This window comes from Equus caballus, chromosome 1 (genome assembly GCF_041296265.1).
Source record: "Equus caballus isolate H_3958 breed thoroughbred chromosome 1, TB-T2T, whole genome shotgun sequence".
NCBI classification, from domain to species: Eukaryota; Metazoa; Chordata; class Mammalia; order Perissodactyla; family Equidae; genus Equus; species Equus caballus.
The window spans coordinates 153,158,972-153,174,649 of record NC_091684.1 but is presented as its reverse complement, the minus strand read 5'-3'; the positions used below and the strand labels follow the sequence as shown (position 1 = coordinate 153,174,649).

Here is a 15,678-nt window from a genome sequence, read left to right as displayed (position 1 = left end):
AGTTTATTATCTTTCCCATATCAGAGAGCAAGAGATAAAGAAAAAAATCAAACATTCCTTTAGCTTATTTTCTCACCTAGAAAAGTCTGAACAATGCTTTCTCTGCAAAACATTATGAAGAAGTTCCGCCCATTTGTGCTTCTAACCTCAAAAATGTCTTGCTGAGAACAATGGCGTTTTTGTGGCATTTGGCCTACAAAAGTGTTTAAAATATCGCAACATGGGACTAAGTGGTTTCCAAGAATCATAGAACCATGACTTGAGAAGGAATCTTCCAAGTTCACTTATTCATTCCATCCTTCTGCTTCCATATAGAAGTCATCTAAACCAGCTCTGCAATAGATTGTTTGAAAGGCTTTCTACTTATTAAAATAGAGAGCTATAATATAACATATTTAAACAAAAGTTGGGTTCGTAGCAAAGACAGTTCATTATAGAAATTGGAAACTAGTGAAGTCAACAAGATGTAATGATTAATGGCCCAATGGCAACCTCTATGGAGCTATCTAGTGATAAGGCACATGGCTGTGTCGTCAACTGTGTTGTGCTCAATATTTTAATTAATAACTTACATCATGATTCTTAATCCTGGTTTCTCATTAGAATCACCTGAAAAACTTTAAAAAAATACCAGTGCCTGGACTCCACTTCTAGAGCTTCTGATTCAATTGGCCCATTGGATTAGATATCAATGAAGATGCAGAAGACATGCTCAGTAAGCCCACATGTGACACAATAATGAAAAGGATAGTTTAATGACAGAGTAAGTGCCTGTCGTGTGCCAAGTTCTATAATAAGCAAGATACAGAGTCAATGTGACTCAGTTCTTGTCATTAACAATGAAAATGATATTAATATGAGATTAATAGGAGTCAGCAATCACGAAGAAGCTAGTGCAAGCTCAGGCCGCATTAATAATTCTTCTACTTCAAGCTGGTCAAATAACTTCTAGAATATTCTGTTTGACTTTGGAGCAACCCATTTAAGAAGTGATAGGAAAGCTGAAGAAAGGTGACTGGAGATGATTGTTCTGGATTTTAGTCTACCGAGTGAACCCAAGTTTGATATTTTAAATACAAATATCAGAAGGGTTGTCACAGAAACAGGAGACACATTTGCTCTGCTTTGGGCTCAGGAGAAAAGCTAAACCAATGGATAATAAAGCAAGAGAAGATCCATTTGGCTCAACTGATGGAAAAACTCTCTAATAATCAAAACTATCCAAAGATAGAAAAGGCTGTTTTCAGAACTGGTGAGTTTCCCTCCTCTAGAGGGATATAAACACAGACTGGATATGTCGCCAATGAGAATTCTGCAGAGAAAAGTGGATGGGAAAGCTTTAAAAGATAATTCTACACGGAGATTGTGCAATGAACTTAAGCTAACTTCCTTACTGCACCAGAGAAGTCAGTCAGGTTTTTCCTTTTGTATGAAATAACTCTTCTTCCCTGTGCTTTTGGACTGTTGGTGCACAATGATGTAACCATCTGCAACATGTCTAGATTGCACCTGGACAGCCATAGCTGTAACGACAGGACTTTGACTCACAGCAAACTTGGCAATCAAGGAGCGCACGTGAAATCCCAGACCATTAGGGCTCCTAGAGATGTCCAGACAGGGCGTCGGCAGCTAGAGATTTAGATCACCAATCTAGATGCAAGAATCTGATTGCTGTCTTCTGCTTAATTCCTCCAAGAACAGTCTCTCATTATTCAAGCCAGAACATTCTTACAAAGATGTACACACATTCTTAGAACTACAACCTTACCTACATGCACACATTCATGCAACATGCAACACACATACATTTCTACATATATATAGCCCCTAACCAATGGCCTAAGCCCATTTTTAAACTATCTTCAAGTTTAACTTTAACGCCTAAATAGCTTACTTTTGTAAGAAAATGCACAGAAAGTCAGATATAAAATACAACAGCAATCTGAGCACTGGTTTTATAATAGTGGGCATGAATTCGAGACTACATTTTTAACACGAATGATTTGATTAATCTTTCAACTACAAAATGTAAAATATGATAGTTACCGTCTTTTAATATGATTCACAGAACCAAACTCTTTGGTCCAGGAAAGAAAATTACAAAACAAGATTAAAAACCACTTTCAGACCGCTGGGGTTGGTGGTTTTTCCGTTAACTTCTCAACTGTTACTGAACTTGCCCAATTTTATCCACGTGGGTGATTTATGGATTACTTTCATAAACCATTTGCCAACAAACGAAACTGCATTGGAGAGCTGTCTCCACACAGGAAGTTACTTTTCTTCCTGCTCCATGTTTTTATGTTTTCATTTCTCAGTCTTAGTTTAAATCTATTCCACTATAGTTAGGCTATAACAGAGCTCCAAAATTCTAACATCAAAATTGGCTTATCTTAAGTCTGCTAATTCCAATTGCATATTGCCTGTCAACTTTTTAATTTCATATCATTGCAAGGAAGAAAGTAAAATAAGTAAATAAACCAAATCTGTGTGGCTTTACTTGAAATTTACTTCACAAAGCCAATGGAATGGAACTAGTTTATGAGGATGCTGAAATTATCTCTAGCTTGGAACAGGTAAATAACAAACACTTCAGAGGTTTAGAGTTTAACTGGATTCTCTAACTACCTTAATGTGCCATTTTTGAGCATTTAAGAAGAGAAATTGAGAGGCTAAAATAAAAGATTAAAATAGATCAACCAAACTAAGGAAACAAGGAATTGGACAAATGCTTAGCTAAAGAATAACACTATTTAAATAAATCAGATGTCAAAAAGATAAAATATTTATACTTTTAAACTCTTGAAGCCAGAATGAAAATGTATCTGAGAGATGTCCAAAAATTATCTTTTCTCCTGAGAGTAAATTATTTATAAAGGAAAAATGAAAACCTCTGTCATATAGAACGTGGAATAATTTACACAGATAGTAACAGCACGCAAAACAGAAGGCATTTTCTATGTTTGCTAAAAAGCCTCTGTTACTATGGTAACGCCCCAATACAAAAACGCAACAATCAACAACCAGAAACCCATAACAAATACAAGTTACTGGCACTTTTCACAACTAATTCCAATGTGTCACCCTGCTTGTCATCATCTGTCCTCTTCAGTTGGTGCATAAATTGCTCCGGTTATTGGGCCTGTTGATGAGCCTCTACAGCATGTTGGCAGTGCAACCATGCTGCTCACGAAGAAAAGAAAGAGAAACCCAAATTTTCCATCAGGTTGGGAATTAAAGCAGCAATGGGATATGTCCCAACATGTTGATATCCCAAGTATCTCCCAGAGAAAATATTTAGAGTTGTACCTTTCCATCGCTTTATATACCTGGATAGCCAAAATATGTGAGAATCCAAAAATGCTTTACTTCATTTCAGTGAGTCTGAAAGCTCTTATACTATTTCTCTCCCTTTTATTGCAGACTCTTAATTGAGTGGGCTGTACCCACGACCTTCCTTTTTGTATGTTTCTCTTCCTGCCCTCTGACTTGCAAATCCCAACTTTGAAAACAAAAAATAAAACTGCTTTCTTCAGGTCCTCCAAGTGCTTCCTTCTGATTTAAACATGTTTTTCCTCCGTTCTTAACCTCGTGAGCACCAGGCATCAGATGTGGTTACCCACCCTGTTTCCTGAGAGGCTCCTTTCCCTGTCTACTCTTTGTTCTCCTCGATCCTTGCTGCTCTCTGCTCCTTCCTGGGATCCCTCCCTCCTCCTCTCTAACTAACCCTGAGTTTCCACCCCGACACCCCATAGTCCAGCTACCCCTCCTTAACAAGTTCTACTTTTCTCCCGGCTTTAAATATCTCCTTCCAAGGGATATCCCTAAACTACGGCTTTAACTCCACCCAAGTTACAGTCTGTATGAATCTGGGTATTTCCCTGTGGATATCCAATCCATTTCATATGGAGGGCAAATAAAATCCTTTTCACTTTGTGACTCCTCAGCTCCTGAGAGTCTATTACCTCATATTCAAACTCTTTTCTTTTTTTTAAAGATTGGCACCTGAGCTAAAAACTTTTGCCAATCTTCCTTTTCTTTTTTCTGCTTTTTCTCCCTAAATCCCCCCAGTACATAGCTGTATATTTTAGTTGTGGGTCCTTCTAGTTGTGGCATGTGGGACACCACCTCAACATGGCCTGATGAGCGGTGCCATGTCCACACCCAGGATCCGAACCGGCGAAACCCTGGGCAGCTGCAGCAGAGCGCACAAACTTAACCACTCAGTCACGGGGCCTGCCCCAACACCCTCTTCCTAATAACCCCAGGAGCACTCAACACCTTGCCAGTCTCAGCAGATAGGGCCTTCTAGCACACATTTAGGGGTCCCCTCTGCCCATTCCAGCTTCCTCATGTATTTTCATCCCTTTGAGCTTTATATTCTTTTTGTTCATTGCCTCAAATCCTCTTTGGAAAGTAAATAAGTCAACAAACACACACAGATTGCTAGGCATAGAGCAGGCATATTGTGAATATACTAAATGTTGGAAATCATTTTTATTTCTGTAAAAAAAGAGACAACGAATCATCGATTCACCCACATACACAGGAACATGCAGTTTTACTGTTACACCAGTCTGGTCTCAGAGACACATGGACACATTACTATAATGTGAGCCTAAAGAGATCCAGTGACCATCCAGGCTCACACACTCAGAATGATGGTGGACCATATTTTTCTACTCCACACTTAACCACTTATTCTAAGTTAAGAGAAATGAGAAATGATTGCGGAAACATACAAAGCCCCATTTAAACGGATAGGAGACAAATGGAAGGGCTTCATGTTGAAGGGAGTCTTGGTGATGTCCTTGTAGCACTGACGGCTGAGAGTCGGCCATTTTGTCACACTGAATGAACACTCTTTGAAAAACCCAAATGGTCATTGTTCAACCAAGCACAAAAACCACGAGAGCAACCACAGATTCCATGTAACAACCATGATAGCAACAAGGCATTTTAAAATTCTAGGAATAAATTAAGGTGTTAGAATCATAATTTTTAGTTGGAAGGCTTTCTTTACAAGCATGCAAAACTATTTGGTTAAATTTTCTCTGACTTATATAAGCATGTGCACTTCCAGAATGGGATCAATAATTCAACTCTTGGAAAAAATCCTCTAGAAATTTCCCATCTACCTTTGTGCATGAAAAACATTCAAATATAAAGTGTCCAGCTTTATTAAAGTTTCTGAGTTTGAGGCAGGATAACTTTCTTGTCACACAAATAAATTCATCTCCCTTCTCAAATTCTGTTAAGATCAAGAAAATTGAACGAGGACAGTGCACACCTTTGCCTATGTGAGAAAGAGAGAGAATCTGAACCAGAGGGAAAACCAGTGTTTTCCAACATCATTTCCTTATTTTCAAATCAAGTCAGAATTAGCCATAATTAATCTAACACTTTTTCTGACAGTTTTTGACATCAACAAATTTTAATGCAACTGTAGCTGTTTTCACTGCTTCTACCATCACTTTGAACTCCTTTTAGCAGGGATTATGAGTCTGGCTGTTTGGCTCGCTCTCACCATTTTCCTAACATTTTTAACATCAATATATTTTAATACAACAACTGTTTTCATTACTTCCATTATTCATTCCTATTATTAACCACGAAAACTTCGAACGCCTTTCTAATGAGAATAATAATTCTCCCACTTGGCTCGCTCTCCCTCCACTCTCCAGTCCCACTTTGTTTTACACATCTGGGCACTCAGAAATCCCTCTTGTAATTTTGTTTCCCACCTTCCAGTTTTTACAATATCATGTCTAATTTACCAATTAACTTCACTTAGAATCATTAACTTTGTCTTTTGTTTATATTCTAAGCCCTTTATCTCTTAAAAGCACTTTTGATCACTTTTGAAGCCTGTGCTATGACCTATAATGTGCTTTGAAGCTTTAGGCTTTGTTGATAAATTAAGGTTCTCTAGGTATTGAAATATCTCCCTTTAGCCTTCAAAGAGAAAAGTTTGCTTGGCCAGGCTTAATGCTTGTGGAGATCACATCATTTATCTGAGCTTTGTGTAAATTTTTCTCCCAAGTTCTCATTTACAACTGCTAAGGGTAAGATTTAAGGTCATTCTTAGCCTCATATTTGTAAAATTTCGTATCTCCTTTATCTGCCTTTGCCTGCAGAGTATAAAAACTTTACCAGTAAGTATATGAGGGAAGGAGAAGAGATTTGGGGATTTTGTTTGTTTGTTTGTTGTTTGTTTTTCAGTATTGGTCAAAAGAGGAGCCTGGAATCATGGAAAAAACAGGCTTTGGAATCTGGCCAATCTGAAGTACAATTTAACTCTGCCACCTATTAGCTGTGTGATCTTAGACAAGTGACTAAATGAAGCCCCAGTACATCTCACTGGGTTTTGTGGAACATTAGCAATATGCACAAAGCACCTGGTACAAAGCTGGACTCACCACTGTAAGAATGGGAGCCATTGGCCAGCTGTGTGACCTTGAGCAAGCACTTAAGTGAGATCTCTGTGCCTCAGTGTTTTCGTCTGTAAAAGTGAGATAATAAAAGCGCTCTCTTTGCAGAATCATTGTGAGATTAAATAAGTTTAATATAGTCAAGTGCTTAGAACCATGCCTTTCATATGGCAAGCACTATATGTGTGTTAGCTATTACTATTATCATCACTACTTCATTGTTACTGTTATCCCTGTTAACCATGCATCTGTCAACATCCATGCTGAGAGTATAAGCAAAATTTCCTGAACTCATCAAATGCTTTGCACAGAGAGGGTAATCAATAAGTATCTCACTGAATTATTATCATTTCCATATGACTTATATGGCGGGGCGGGGCCGGGGGCAGTCTGTACTACCGCAATCATTTACGCTGTCAGTCTTCTTGTTTTGGGTGCATTTGCTTCTTTACTATCGCATCATCTGCATAATTTGTCAGCAACTTCCACACCTTCAGTATCTCAGATTTGCTCATTTTTTTGCCACGATACTTTTTGCAAAAACTTTACAACTTTAGCCAATTTCTCAGTATCTTCCTAACATTATTATCACCAATATCTTACTTTATTCAGGGCTTTACAGGGAATCTAAAATTCATTGTGAGTACTTGCCCACAGCCAAGGGTTTAAGAGAAAAATCCATATAAAAGGTTTAGCACAGGGCTCAGTACATAGTAAGCGTCTAATACATATTAGCTAGTCTTACTGTTATCAGATATTTTACATAAATTATCTCATTTCATCCTTTAGTAGACAATCCTGTGAGGAAAATTCCCCATTTCGCAGATGAAATAACTGATGCTCAGAGAAATAAAGAAATCAAGATCACAAGTTAGCAAGCAAGAGAGAGAAAAAGGATTCAAACTATGGTCTATCTTATCCCAAAACACTCTTTCCACTACATTTGAGGGGCCTTCACCATTTCTCCTTTCATCTTTTTAATAATAAATTTTGCTTTATTCCCATTTTCTTTTCAGCCTTTAGGTGGGAATATTACTTCTTCAAGTATTATAAGCATTCTCCCTGTGATCTCTTGGGGGTCTCTTTAAATCCACTTCCATTTGGGGTAATATCCTTTAAAGCTGGGCAAGACTGAGCAAGAGACCTCAGGATTCTGCCTTTCTTAAAAGGATATTCTATATAGGAAGTGGTTTAAAAGGCTTAAAGTCAGATATAATTTCAAATCCCATCTCTACATAGACTAGCTCATAGAGTCGTTGGGTGTTATTCCACTTCAATCCTTGCAACAACTCCATAAAATAAATACTTTTATTATTCCCAATTTGTAGCTAAATAGACAAGGGCTGAGAATGGCCCCACAGTACAGTGTATGACCAGCCATCCTGTTGAGAGTTCCCAAATCAAGACGCCACCAGCCAGGTCTAGTAGGGACCCATGCTCCTTCTAGGAGGGCCTGGCTCAACGCTCTGAGCCACAGTACTGGTCACTAGACCTGGGATACCTGTGCCCATCTCTGCTCTGCACCTTCTGTTTCTCAAGGCTTGTTGTCATTCTTGATTTGGCCAGCCCATAATGGGTTTCATTTTTTCCTTAATATGTTTTAACTCAGAGACAAAGCTGCCTTATTCGATCTGCTGTGGCTGTGGAATACTGTTCTACTGCCTTATCGTTTTTAGGAAACCCAAAAGAAAACAGCCACAGCCACACATCGGTGTGCTTTTGTTCACTATCAGGCACGCTCAACAGAAAGCTATCTCTGTATCATTGGCATGCTATCACTTTTAAAAGGAAGAAAGATCTGAAGCAATCGTGGCAAATTGTTAACATCTATTCAATCTGGATGGTGTGCACACAGGTGTCATCTTGTTTCCTATACTTTTCTGTAGGTTTGAAAAAATTCATAGTTAACGTAAAAATAAGTGTAAACAGAAAAGACTGTATCATCTTACAAAATGCAAATAGGATATAGCTTCCTTATCGAGCTATCACTCCCAGAATGAAAATACTTGTTACAGGTTGGGAAACAAGTAAATGCAGCTAAGTATTTAAATGCATAATTACCACATAGTAGATGACTTATTATTGTTTTATCCCCAAGGTCTTAACATATACACATATCTACTCCTCTTATTTGGGGTTTGATGGTCAAGGCTTTCAAAGGTCATCCTCTATAGCTAAGGAGTAGCTGTAGAAAGGAAAGACATGGGGCCAAGTCTGGTCATCACCAGAGGGGCTAAATGACTAGACGTCAGGAGGCTGCACAGAGTGGCATTAGTCACCGTGGGGAATTATAGTCCCTCTGGCTCTCAGGCTAAGAAGCACGTTCATCAGCCTCCCGAGAGCGATTCCTTCTCTCAAGAGCAGACTTACTTTAACCAAGCTTACAAGACTGATGAAGAAAATCAGAGTGCCACTGTATTATTTTACATTGAGGAATCAGTCACAGAGACAGCGTACTGACTCTCTGTAGGGAACCTTACGTTGAAAATCAAATTATAGTCACAAGTTTACATGATTAACATAGCATGAGAAAAGAGGAGTTGTTAGCTACCTCTGTTGAATATTTAATAGTATCAAGCTATGATAGCCCACTGCATCCATCTCCATATATATGGGAAAGACCTGCCAATAAGAACAAAAGGCTAAACATCACCCATTGGGCAAAACTCTCTCTCATCTTTCTAGTGCCTGGATGAACACTGCCAAAGCATGCCCCATAACTCTCACAATTCTATGCCTTAATAGTCGTCAAACCCCTCTTTGAATTGAGACTTTCTTTCATTAAGTGTGCTGGTACACTCAATCTTCTAACGGTCTTATAGGCCAGATGTCACCTACAGAATCAGTTCGACCAGTTATCTTTCTTAGAGCTTATAAAAGACTCCACGTAGCAATTTAGGTTGAGTCATAGAAAAATGAGATCTTTATGAGGCCTCATGATATAACTCACAAAGTTGTTCACCAACGTATCCCAAGTTCCTAGAATGGTACCAGTTACTTAGTAGACACTCAATAAATATTTCTTATGTAAAAAAAAAACACTCATCTTTTAAAAATGTAATTCAGTACAAGATTAAAGCCCGCACGTTTTAACTAATGATTCTCACTGCTCACTTGATAAATACAATCATCCAGGACCTGGGAACTTTCTCCTCTATATACTTTTCCACATTCAGCCTGAGTTGCTTAGAGAAAATCCCTCGAATGCCATTCATCACCCATCAGCCACTATCACCACTTCTATCACCAAGTACTACCATAGAGGCCCGTTTTCACACTATTCCTATGTGTTCTAGTGCCCAAATAGGCACCAAAGTGAATGAAACATCAATTCTTGAGAAAGAAGATATTTCATTTTCTTCCCATACTAGTAAGCATACCAACCACTCTTAGTGCAGGAGAGAAATAAGTGTATAAACATTACTAAAATCTGTATATATGGAAACATATGGCACCTTGCTCTTAAAATGGGCCAATAAAGAAAGTTTTTAGTGAAGTCACAAAGCTCTAGAAGCCATTAATCTTACTGTCTTTAAGGTAAGACCGACCCCAGCATGTGTGTGCTGTGTGTTTTACTCACTGCGTACTGGAACTTTTCATTATATTCACGGTCATTGGCTTTCACTTTCCGTTCCACTTCTAAAGAGAAGGAGAAATTAGGTATGAAATTAAATTTTCAACTCAAAGAAACATATAACTCATTAAACTAACATCACTTAGGTTACTCTGATTGTCACCAAGGTTGCAAGAATTCTTTCCTTTGAAATTTGAAGGGCATTGGTCTTTTCCAGCCTAAATGTCGGAACGTGTGTTGGAAAGTGCCAAAATGGAAAGCTGAAAAGTTTCTTATTGTCTTTCTGATGCCAGCCATAAAGCAAAACATTATGTGTCCCCAATTTCTATATCCCTTCAGCTCCATAAAGACACTTTCTCTTAACTTCAAGTACAATAGTCCCCCCTTATCCATGGGAAATACGTTCCAAAACCCCCAGTGGATACCTAAAACCACGGATAGTACCAAAACCCTATATATACTGTTTTTCCTATACATATATACCTATGATAAAGTTTAACTTATAAATTAGGCACAGTAAGAGATTAACAAGAATAACTAATAATAAAATAAACTAGAACAATTATAACAATATACTGCAATAAAAATTACTACAGATCTTCGCAACCTCAGCATACAAATTTTCTTCATTCCTTACTAGGTTGAGAACTTTCAACTTTTCACTTAAAGGAGGCTCCTCTTTGGATATCTGAATTGCCAGCATCACTCCTCTTGCCCTTTGGGGCCATTACGAAGCAAATAAAGGTTACTTGAACTCAAGCACTGCGATACCACGACAGTCAATCTGATAACCAAGATAGCTACTAAGTGACTAACAGTTGGGTATCGTATGCAGTGTGGATACACTGGACAAAAGGATGATTCACGTCCAGGGCAGGACGGAGCGAGACAGCATGAGATTTCATCATGCTACTCATAACAGTGGGCAATTTAAAACTTATGAATTGTTTATTTCTGGAATTTTCCATTTAATATTTTTGGACAGCTGTTGATTGCAGGTAACTGGAACCGCAGAAAGCAAAACTGCAGATAAGGGGGGACTACTATAGTTCCTAAAGGAGAAGGAGCTGCTAGAAGTCAAATGCCACCCTGGGAAGGAATTATTTTTTAGGGGGGTGGGGGTGGATAGAAAGTCACAAACTATAACATAGCCAAACAAAACCATACTGAAGTGGCCAGTAAGGTCATTGACCTCATGGTCACAGAGCCAAAGGCAATATTTCTAAACAATCCAGGCATATTGAGAGGAACTCCACATCATCAGGAAACTGAGACCTGCCCTCAGCTGGAAGCAAAAAAAATAAAATGTCTTCTGGAAGCAAATGCGAACACCAGTACAAATAAGAAAATAAAAGGATGACAAACTCAAAGATTATGATAGTGCAAAAATTAAAATTTGCAGATGGCAAAAAAGACAGTGCCCCAGAAACACCAGCAGAGCATGTTTCTGTAGTAAGGGCAGCAAGTTCTTGCTCTCTGTTTACTGAATCCAGTTGACAAAGGGAATAGTGAAAGCTAAGGGAAGAAGATCAGCAAAGTAACCACCAGATGTCAACGTTGGACTCTCATGGTAAGTGACTAGACCATCTCCCCTGGGATTCCCTTGATCCCACAGTTCTCCATCTGGGTAAGTGACAGGTGGTAAAAAGTATAGGGATGGTAGCAAGAGGCTGAGTTTAGAAAAGGGACACACAACCACAGAGATAAAAGAGACTGGAGGCTGGAAAATAACTTGGAGGCACATATTAGAGATGGGGGAAGGAAGAGCAAGAGGAAAGCAAAGAGAAGAGCTGTAAGTAGAAGGGAGATGAGAAAGACGAGGCTGATGAAGAGAGAGGGAAGAAAGAAAGGAACGTATTTAATCACCGGCCCTCTATATGCCAGGCACCATGATTATAAGAACTGACTACTTTTTCCCAAAAATCCAAGAGGAATCTAAAAGTCTCTATAGCCCCTGTGGCTCAACTTTCAAGTATGAAGGTCATCTGAGGACTGCTCCCGACAAACAGCACCTGCCTTGGTTATGGTTGGGTTTCTACCATTTGTAGAGCGTTTTGTCTGCTTGACCTCCACTTACACAGCTTCCTTCTTACCCATCTAATAACATCAGTTCTCTGCAATTATTCCTGTTTTCCACCTAATTGCTGATAAGAACAATATTGGACTGATGTCCACAGCTGACAACACCTGAGTGGGCTTGCCCCTAACGTGTATAACTCTGAAATCCAGAACCCACCAGAAAGCAACCTCTCAACCAATCATCCCCTGAAAGAAACATTTCAAATCCTGGCTACAAAAGCACCATCCTCTCTTTCTTGCTGATTCCCCAACAAAGAGCAAAAATGTCAAAGCCGAAAATGGAATTTTGGAGGGCGAGGGAACTTAAAAGTTGAAATGCTGAATAATTTGTTTATACACCTCTATGTTAACCCAGGCACAGTAAAACTGCTAACAGGAAAACAAGGGATATTATTGGGAAGGTGAGCATGGAGGGCTCTTTTCTGCATGGCAAAGATTAACCTGGCTCACTGGCATCTGGATATAACTTGTAGATTAACTTTAGCTGTAAATCAAAAATCAAATATGCTAATTTGTATACTAATTCATTTTATTTTAGATCATATACATTCAGATGATCATTTTTAAATTTCACTTTTATATGAAGCACATCCAAGAGCAGAATTCTATAGTTCTGTACCTAATTTTACTCAGTCCAAACACCAGAATCTTGACTCCTGTCCAGCATCTTCATGTAACCACTCTCCCCCAGAACTGAGAATAGCCCTTTTCCAAAGAAACCGAAGGAGTAATTTCCGTGCGAGGAAAGTTTGGATCCTCTTCTGTCCACATTGCTCTTGTCCCATGAGACCTTATTAGAGCCAGGGAGTCCTTTTCGCTTCTAAATCCTTATTATTAAATCTTAATCTTTGCTTTGTACTTCCAGTAACTACTATCTTTCCGAACTGAGTCTTCATGGATTAATTCTAGTGGAAGGTTTTCCATCCCTTCACTAAGCTCTGCAAAATTCTGGCTTCTGTTCTAAATCCCTACTGTTCTCTGCCTTTAACCGGATGATGTGAAGCCCTGAACTGTCTTTGCAGGAACTGACATTTTTCCACGTGCTATGACAGCGTGTGGGGGAGTGCAAACCCCTCTTGGCAATAAGTCATATCCCGCAAGAAAAGGAAGGGAAAATGAATCCTCCATAAACAACTCCCATTGAGAATTGCTCGGAGGTTCAATGATTTAATGCTCAATATTTCGTAGGCATCGTGAGAGCCCTCCAGATGTGAGAGCAATGAAAGGAAAGTACTCACCAAGGGAGTTCATGATTTCCCAGGGTGAGCTGCCTCCTGCACAATTGTTATCACTGAATTTGACTGCTTCCAGTAAAGTGATACACATCAGGTATAAAGTATAAAGTAGTAAGCCAGCAACGTTTAAAGTGGAGTAAAAGAGCTTATAGCTCAAGAGAGCAAACTGAGTATGTCCTTCTGACTCCCTTCCCTCTCAGGTCCTACTGAAAGGACAGAAAACATGTTTTTTAAAAAGAATAAAAACAGAACAGTGCCGGAAAACAAGAGTGGGGGCTAACAGAGGTTCATAAATTTTAAAGAAAGTCTAGAAAATAAAAATAGATATCAGATGGGATCAATTTGACCAAAAAAAAAAAAACCATATGAATAATTCTAGCCAAAAGAATTAGAAGAGCAGTCTTCCCAGTGGAACCCCACAGAAGCTCCAAATTCAGTCAATAAATACAAAGGTTGAGAACGTGTTATAGACAGGGTGACAGTTCCAGTTTATGCCTATTGTCTTGGCAAAATAATTAATAGGATCCCCTTTCAGTCTCAAAAGTGTCCTGGTTTAGAAGATAAATTGGCTGATCACTTTAGTTTTAAATCATCACCAGAATAATCAAATAACAATTGAGCCAGGTGAGCCCTCCCATATACCCCTCCCTTGCCCACTAAAGAGAGTAGGCAACATGCCTGTGAAGAAAACCAAGGATGGTGTTCAGGCCTAAGAGAGAAATGGCTCTGAAGCTTCCACGTCAGCTACAGCAGACTCAGGCGCTAGTAAACCCTGCCTTATGGAGGCAGTTGTGGGATTCGCCAGACTGCCTGACTAACTACAGTGCTATAAACTGAATGTTTATGTCCCTCCAAAATTCCTATGTTGAAACTCAATTCCCAATGTGATGGTATTTGGGGGCCTTTGGAGATGATTAGGGCATGAGGGTGGAGGCCAAATGAATGGTCTTAGTACCCTTATAAAAGAGGCGCCACAGAGCTCCCCTGCCCCTTCCATCATGTGAGGACACAGCAAGAAGATACAGTAGTCCCCCTTGTCCATGGTTTCACTTTCCCCAGTTTCAGTTACCTGCGGTCAACCACAGTCCAAAGTATTATATGGAAAATTCCAGAAGTAAACAACTCATAAGTTTTAAATTGTTCACTGTTCCGAGTAGTGTGATGAAATCTCACACCATCCCACTCCTTCCAGCCGGGTTGTGAATCACCCCTTTGTCCAGCATATCCACTCTGTAGATGCTACCCCCACTAGTCACTTCGTAGCCATCTCAGCTATCAGATGGAGCGCCACGGTATGACAGTGGTGGTGTTCAAGTAGCCCTTATTTTACTTCATAATGGCCCCAAAGAACAAGCGTAGCGATGCTGGAAATTCGCATATGCCAGGGAAGCTGTAAAGTGCTTCCTTTAAGTGAAAAGATGAAAGTTCACAACTTAATAAGGAAAGAAAAATCACATGCTGAGTTTGCTAAGATCTACAGTAACTTTTATTACAGTACATTTTTATAATTGTTCTATTTTATTATTAGTTATTGTTGTTAATCTCTTACTATGCCTAATATATAAGTTAAACTTTATCATAGGTATGTATGTATAGGAAAAACAGTATATATAGGGTTTCAGTACTATCCGCGGTTTGAGGTATCCACTGGGGGTCTTAGATGTGTCCCCCACAGATTGGGGGTACTACTGTAGCTATCTATGAACAAGAAAGCAGGTTCTCACCAGACACCGAATCTGCTGGTCCCTTGATTTTGGACTTCTCAGCCTCCAGAACTGTGAGAAATACATTTCTGTTGTTTACAAGTCACCTAGTCGATGGTACTCTGTTACGGCAGCCAGAATGGACTAAGACACACAGTAAAATTTCTCTGTGAGCTGGCTACATCACTGGCCCTCCTACTAAACGGAAAAAAACTTTGGCAACTGCACTAACCCACCTACTCCTTCATTTGTAAATACAAACAAGCGACTATAAGTCATCAGACATCTGAGAAAAACCAATAGCACAAAAGAGAAGGATGCAAGAGGAAGAGATAATGCTGAAAACAGGTGGGGCAAAGGGGTTGTTTTTTCTTTTTAATTCTAACTAGTACCTTGAAGACATTCAAAAAGACATGGCAGCCATGAAAAAAGAGCAAGTTGATAGGAACAAAGAAAACAGAGACCAAGAAAGAGTGCCTGGAAATTAAAAATATTTAATAGAAAAACAGTATAGTAGGATGGACAGAATTGAAAATAAGTTTGAAGAAATCTCTTAAACTACATATCAAAATGACAAAGAGGAGGAAAATGGGAAAAGAACACTTAGGAGAAGGGAACACAAACAATGGATGGGAGGAAATAATCAAGCAAATAGA

The 15,678-nt window shown here is 39.1% G+C and overlaps 1 protein-coding gene across 11 annotated transcripts in view; it reads right to left on the bottom strand.

Annotated features, from left to right (window-relative positions):
* The window catches only part of ATP8B4 (ATPase phospholipid transporting 8B4 (putative)), a 216,286-nt gene that overhangs the window by 166,818 nt on the left and 33,790 nt on the right, over nt 1–15,678 (bottom strand). For 10 of the 11 annotated variants that reach the window (XR_002799642.2, XM_023617657.2, XM_005603053.4 and 7 more), the window contains one exon: nt 10,012–10,070. Coding sequence is in view for 9 of the 11 variants with exons in the window: in XM_023617657.2 (XP_023473425.1) it covers nt 10,012–10,070 (59 nt within the window). In the remaining 2 variants the exon portion in view is untranslated. Of the gene's footprint in view, nt 1–3,309; nt 3,586–10,011; nt 10,071–15,678 lie in introns of those variants that run through there. The other variant, XM_023617678.2, reaches the window with a different exon arrangement.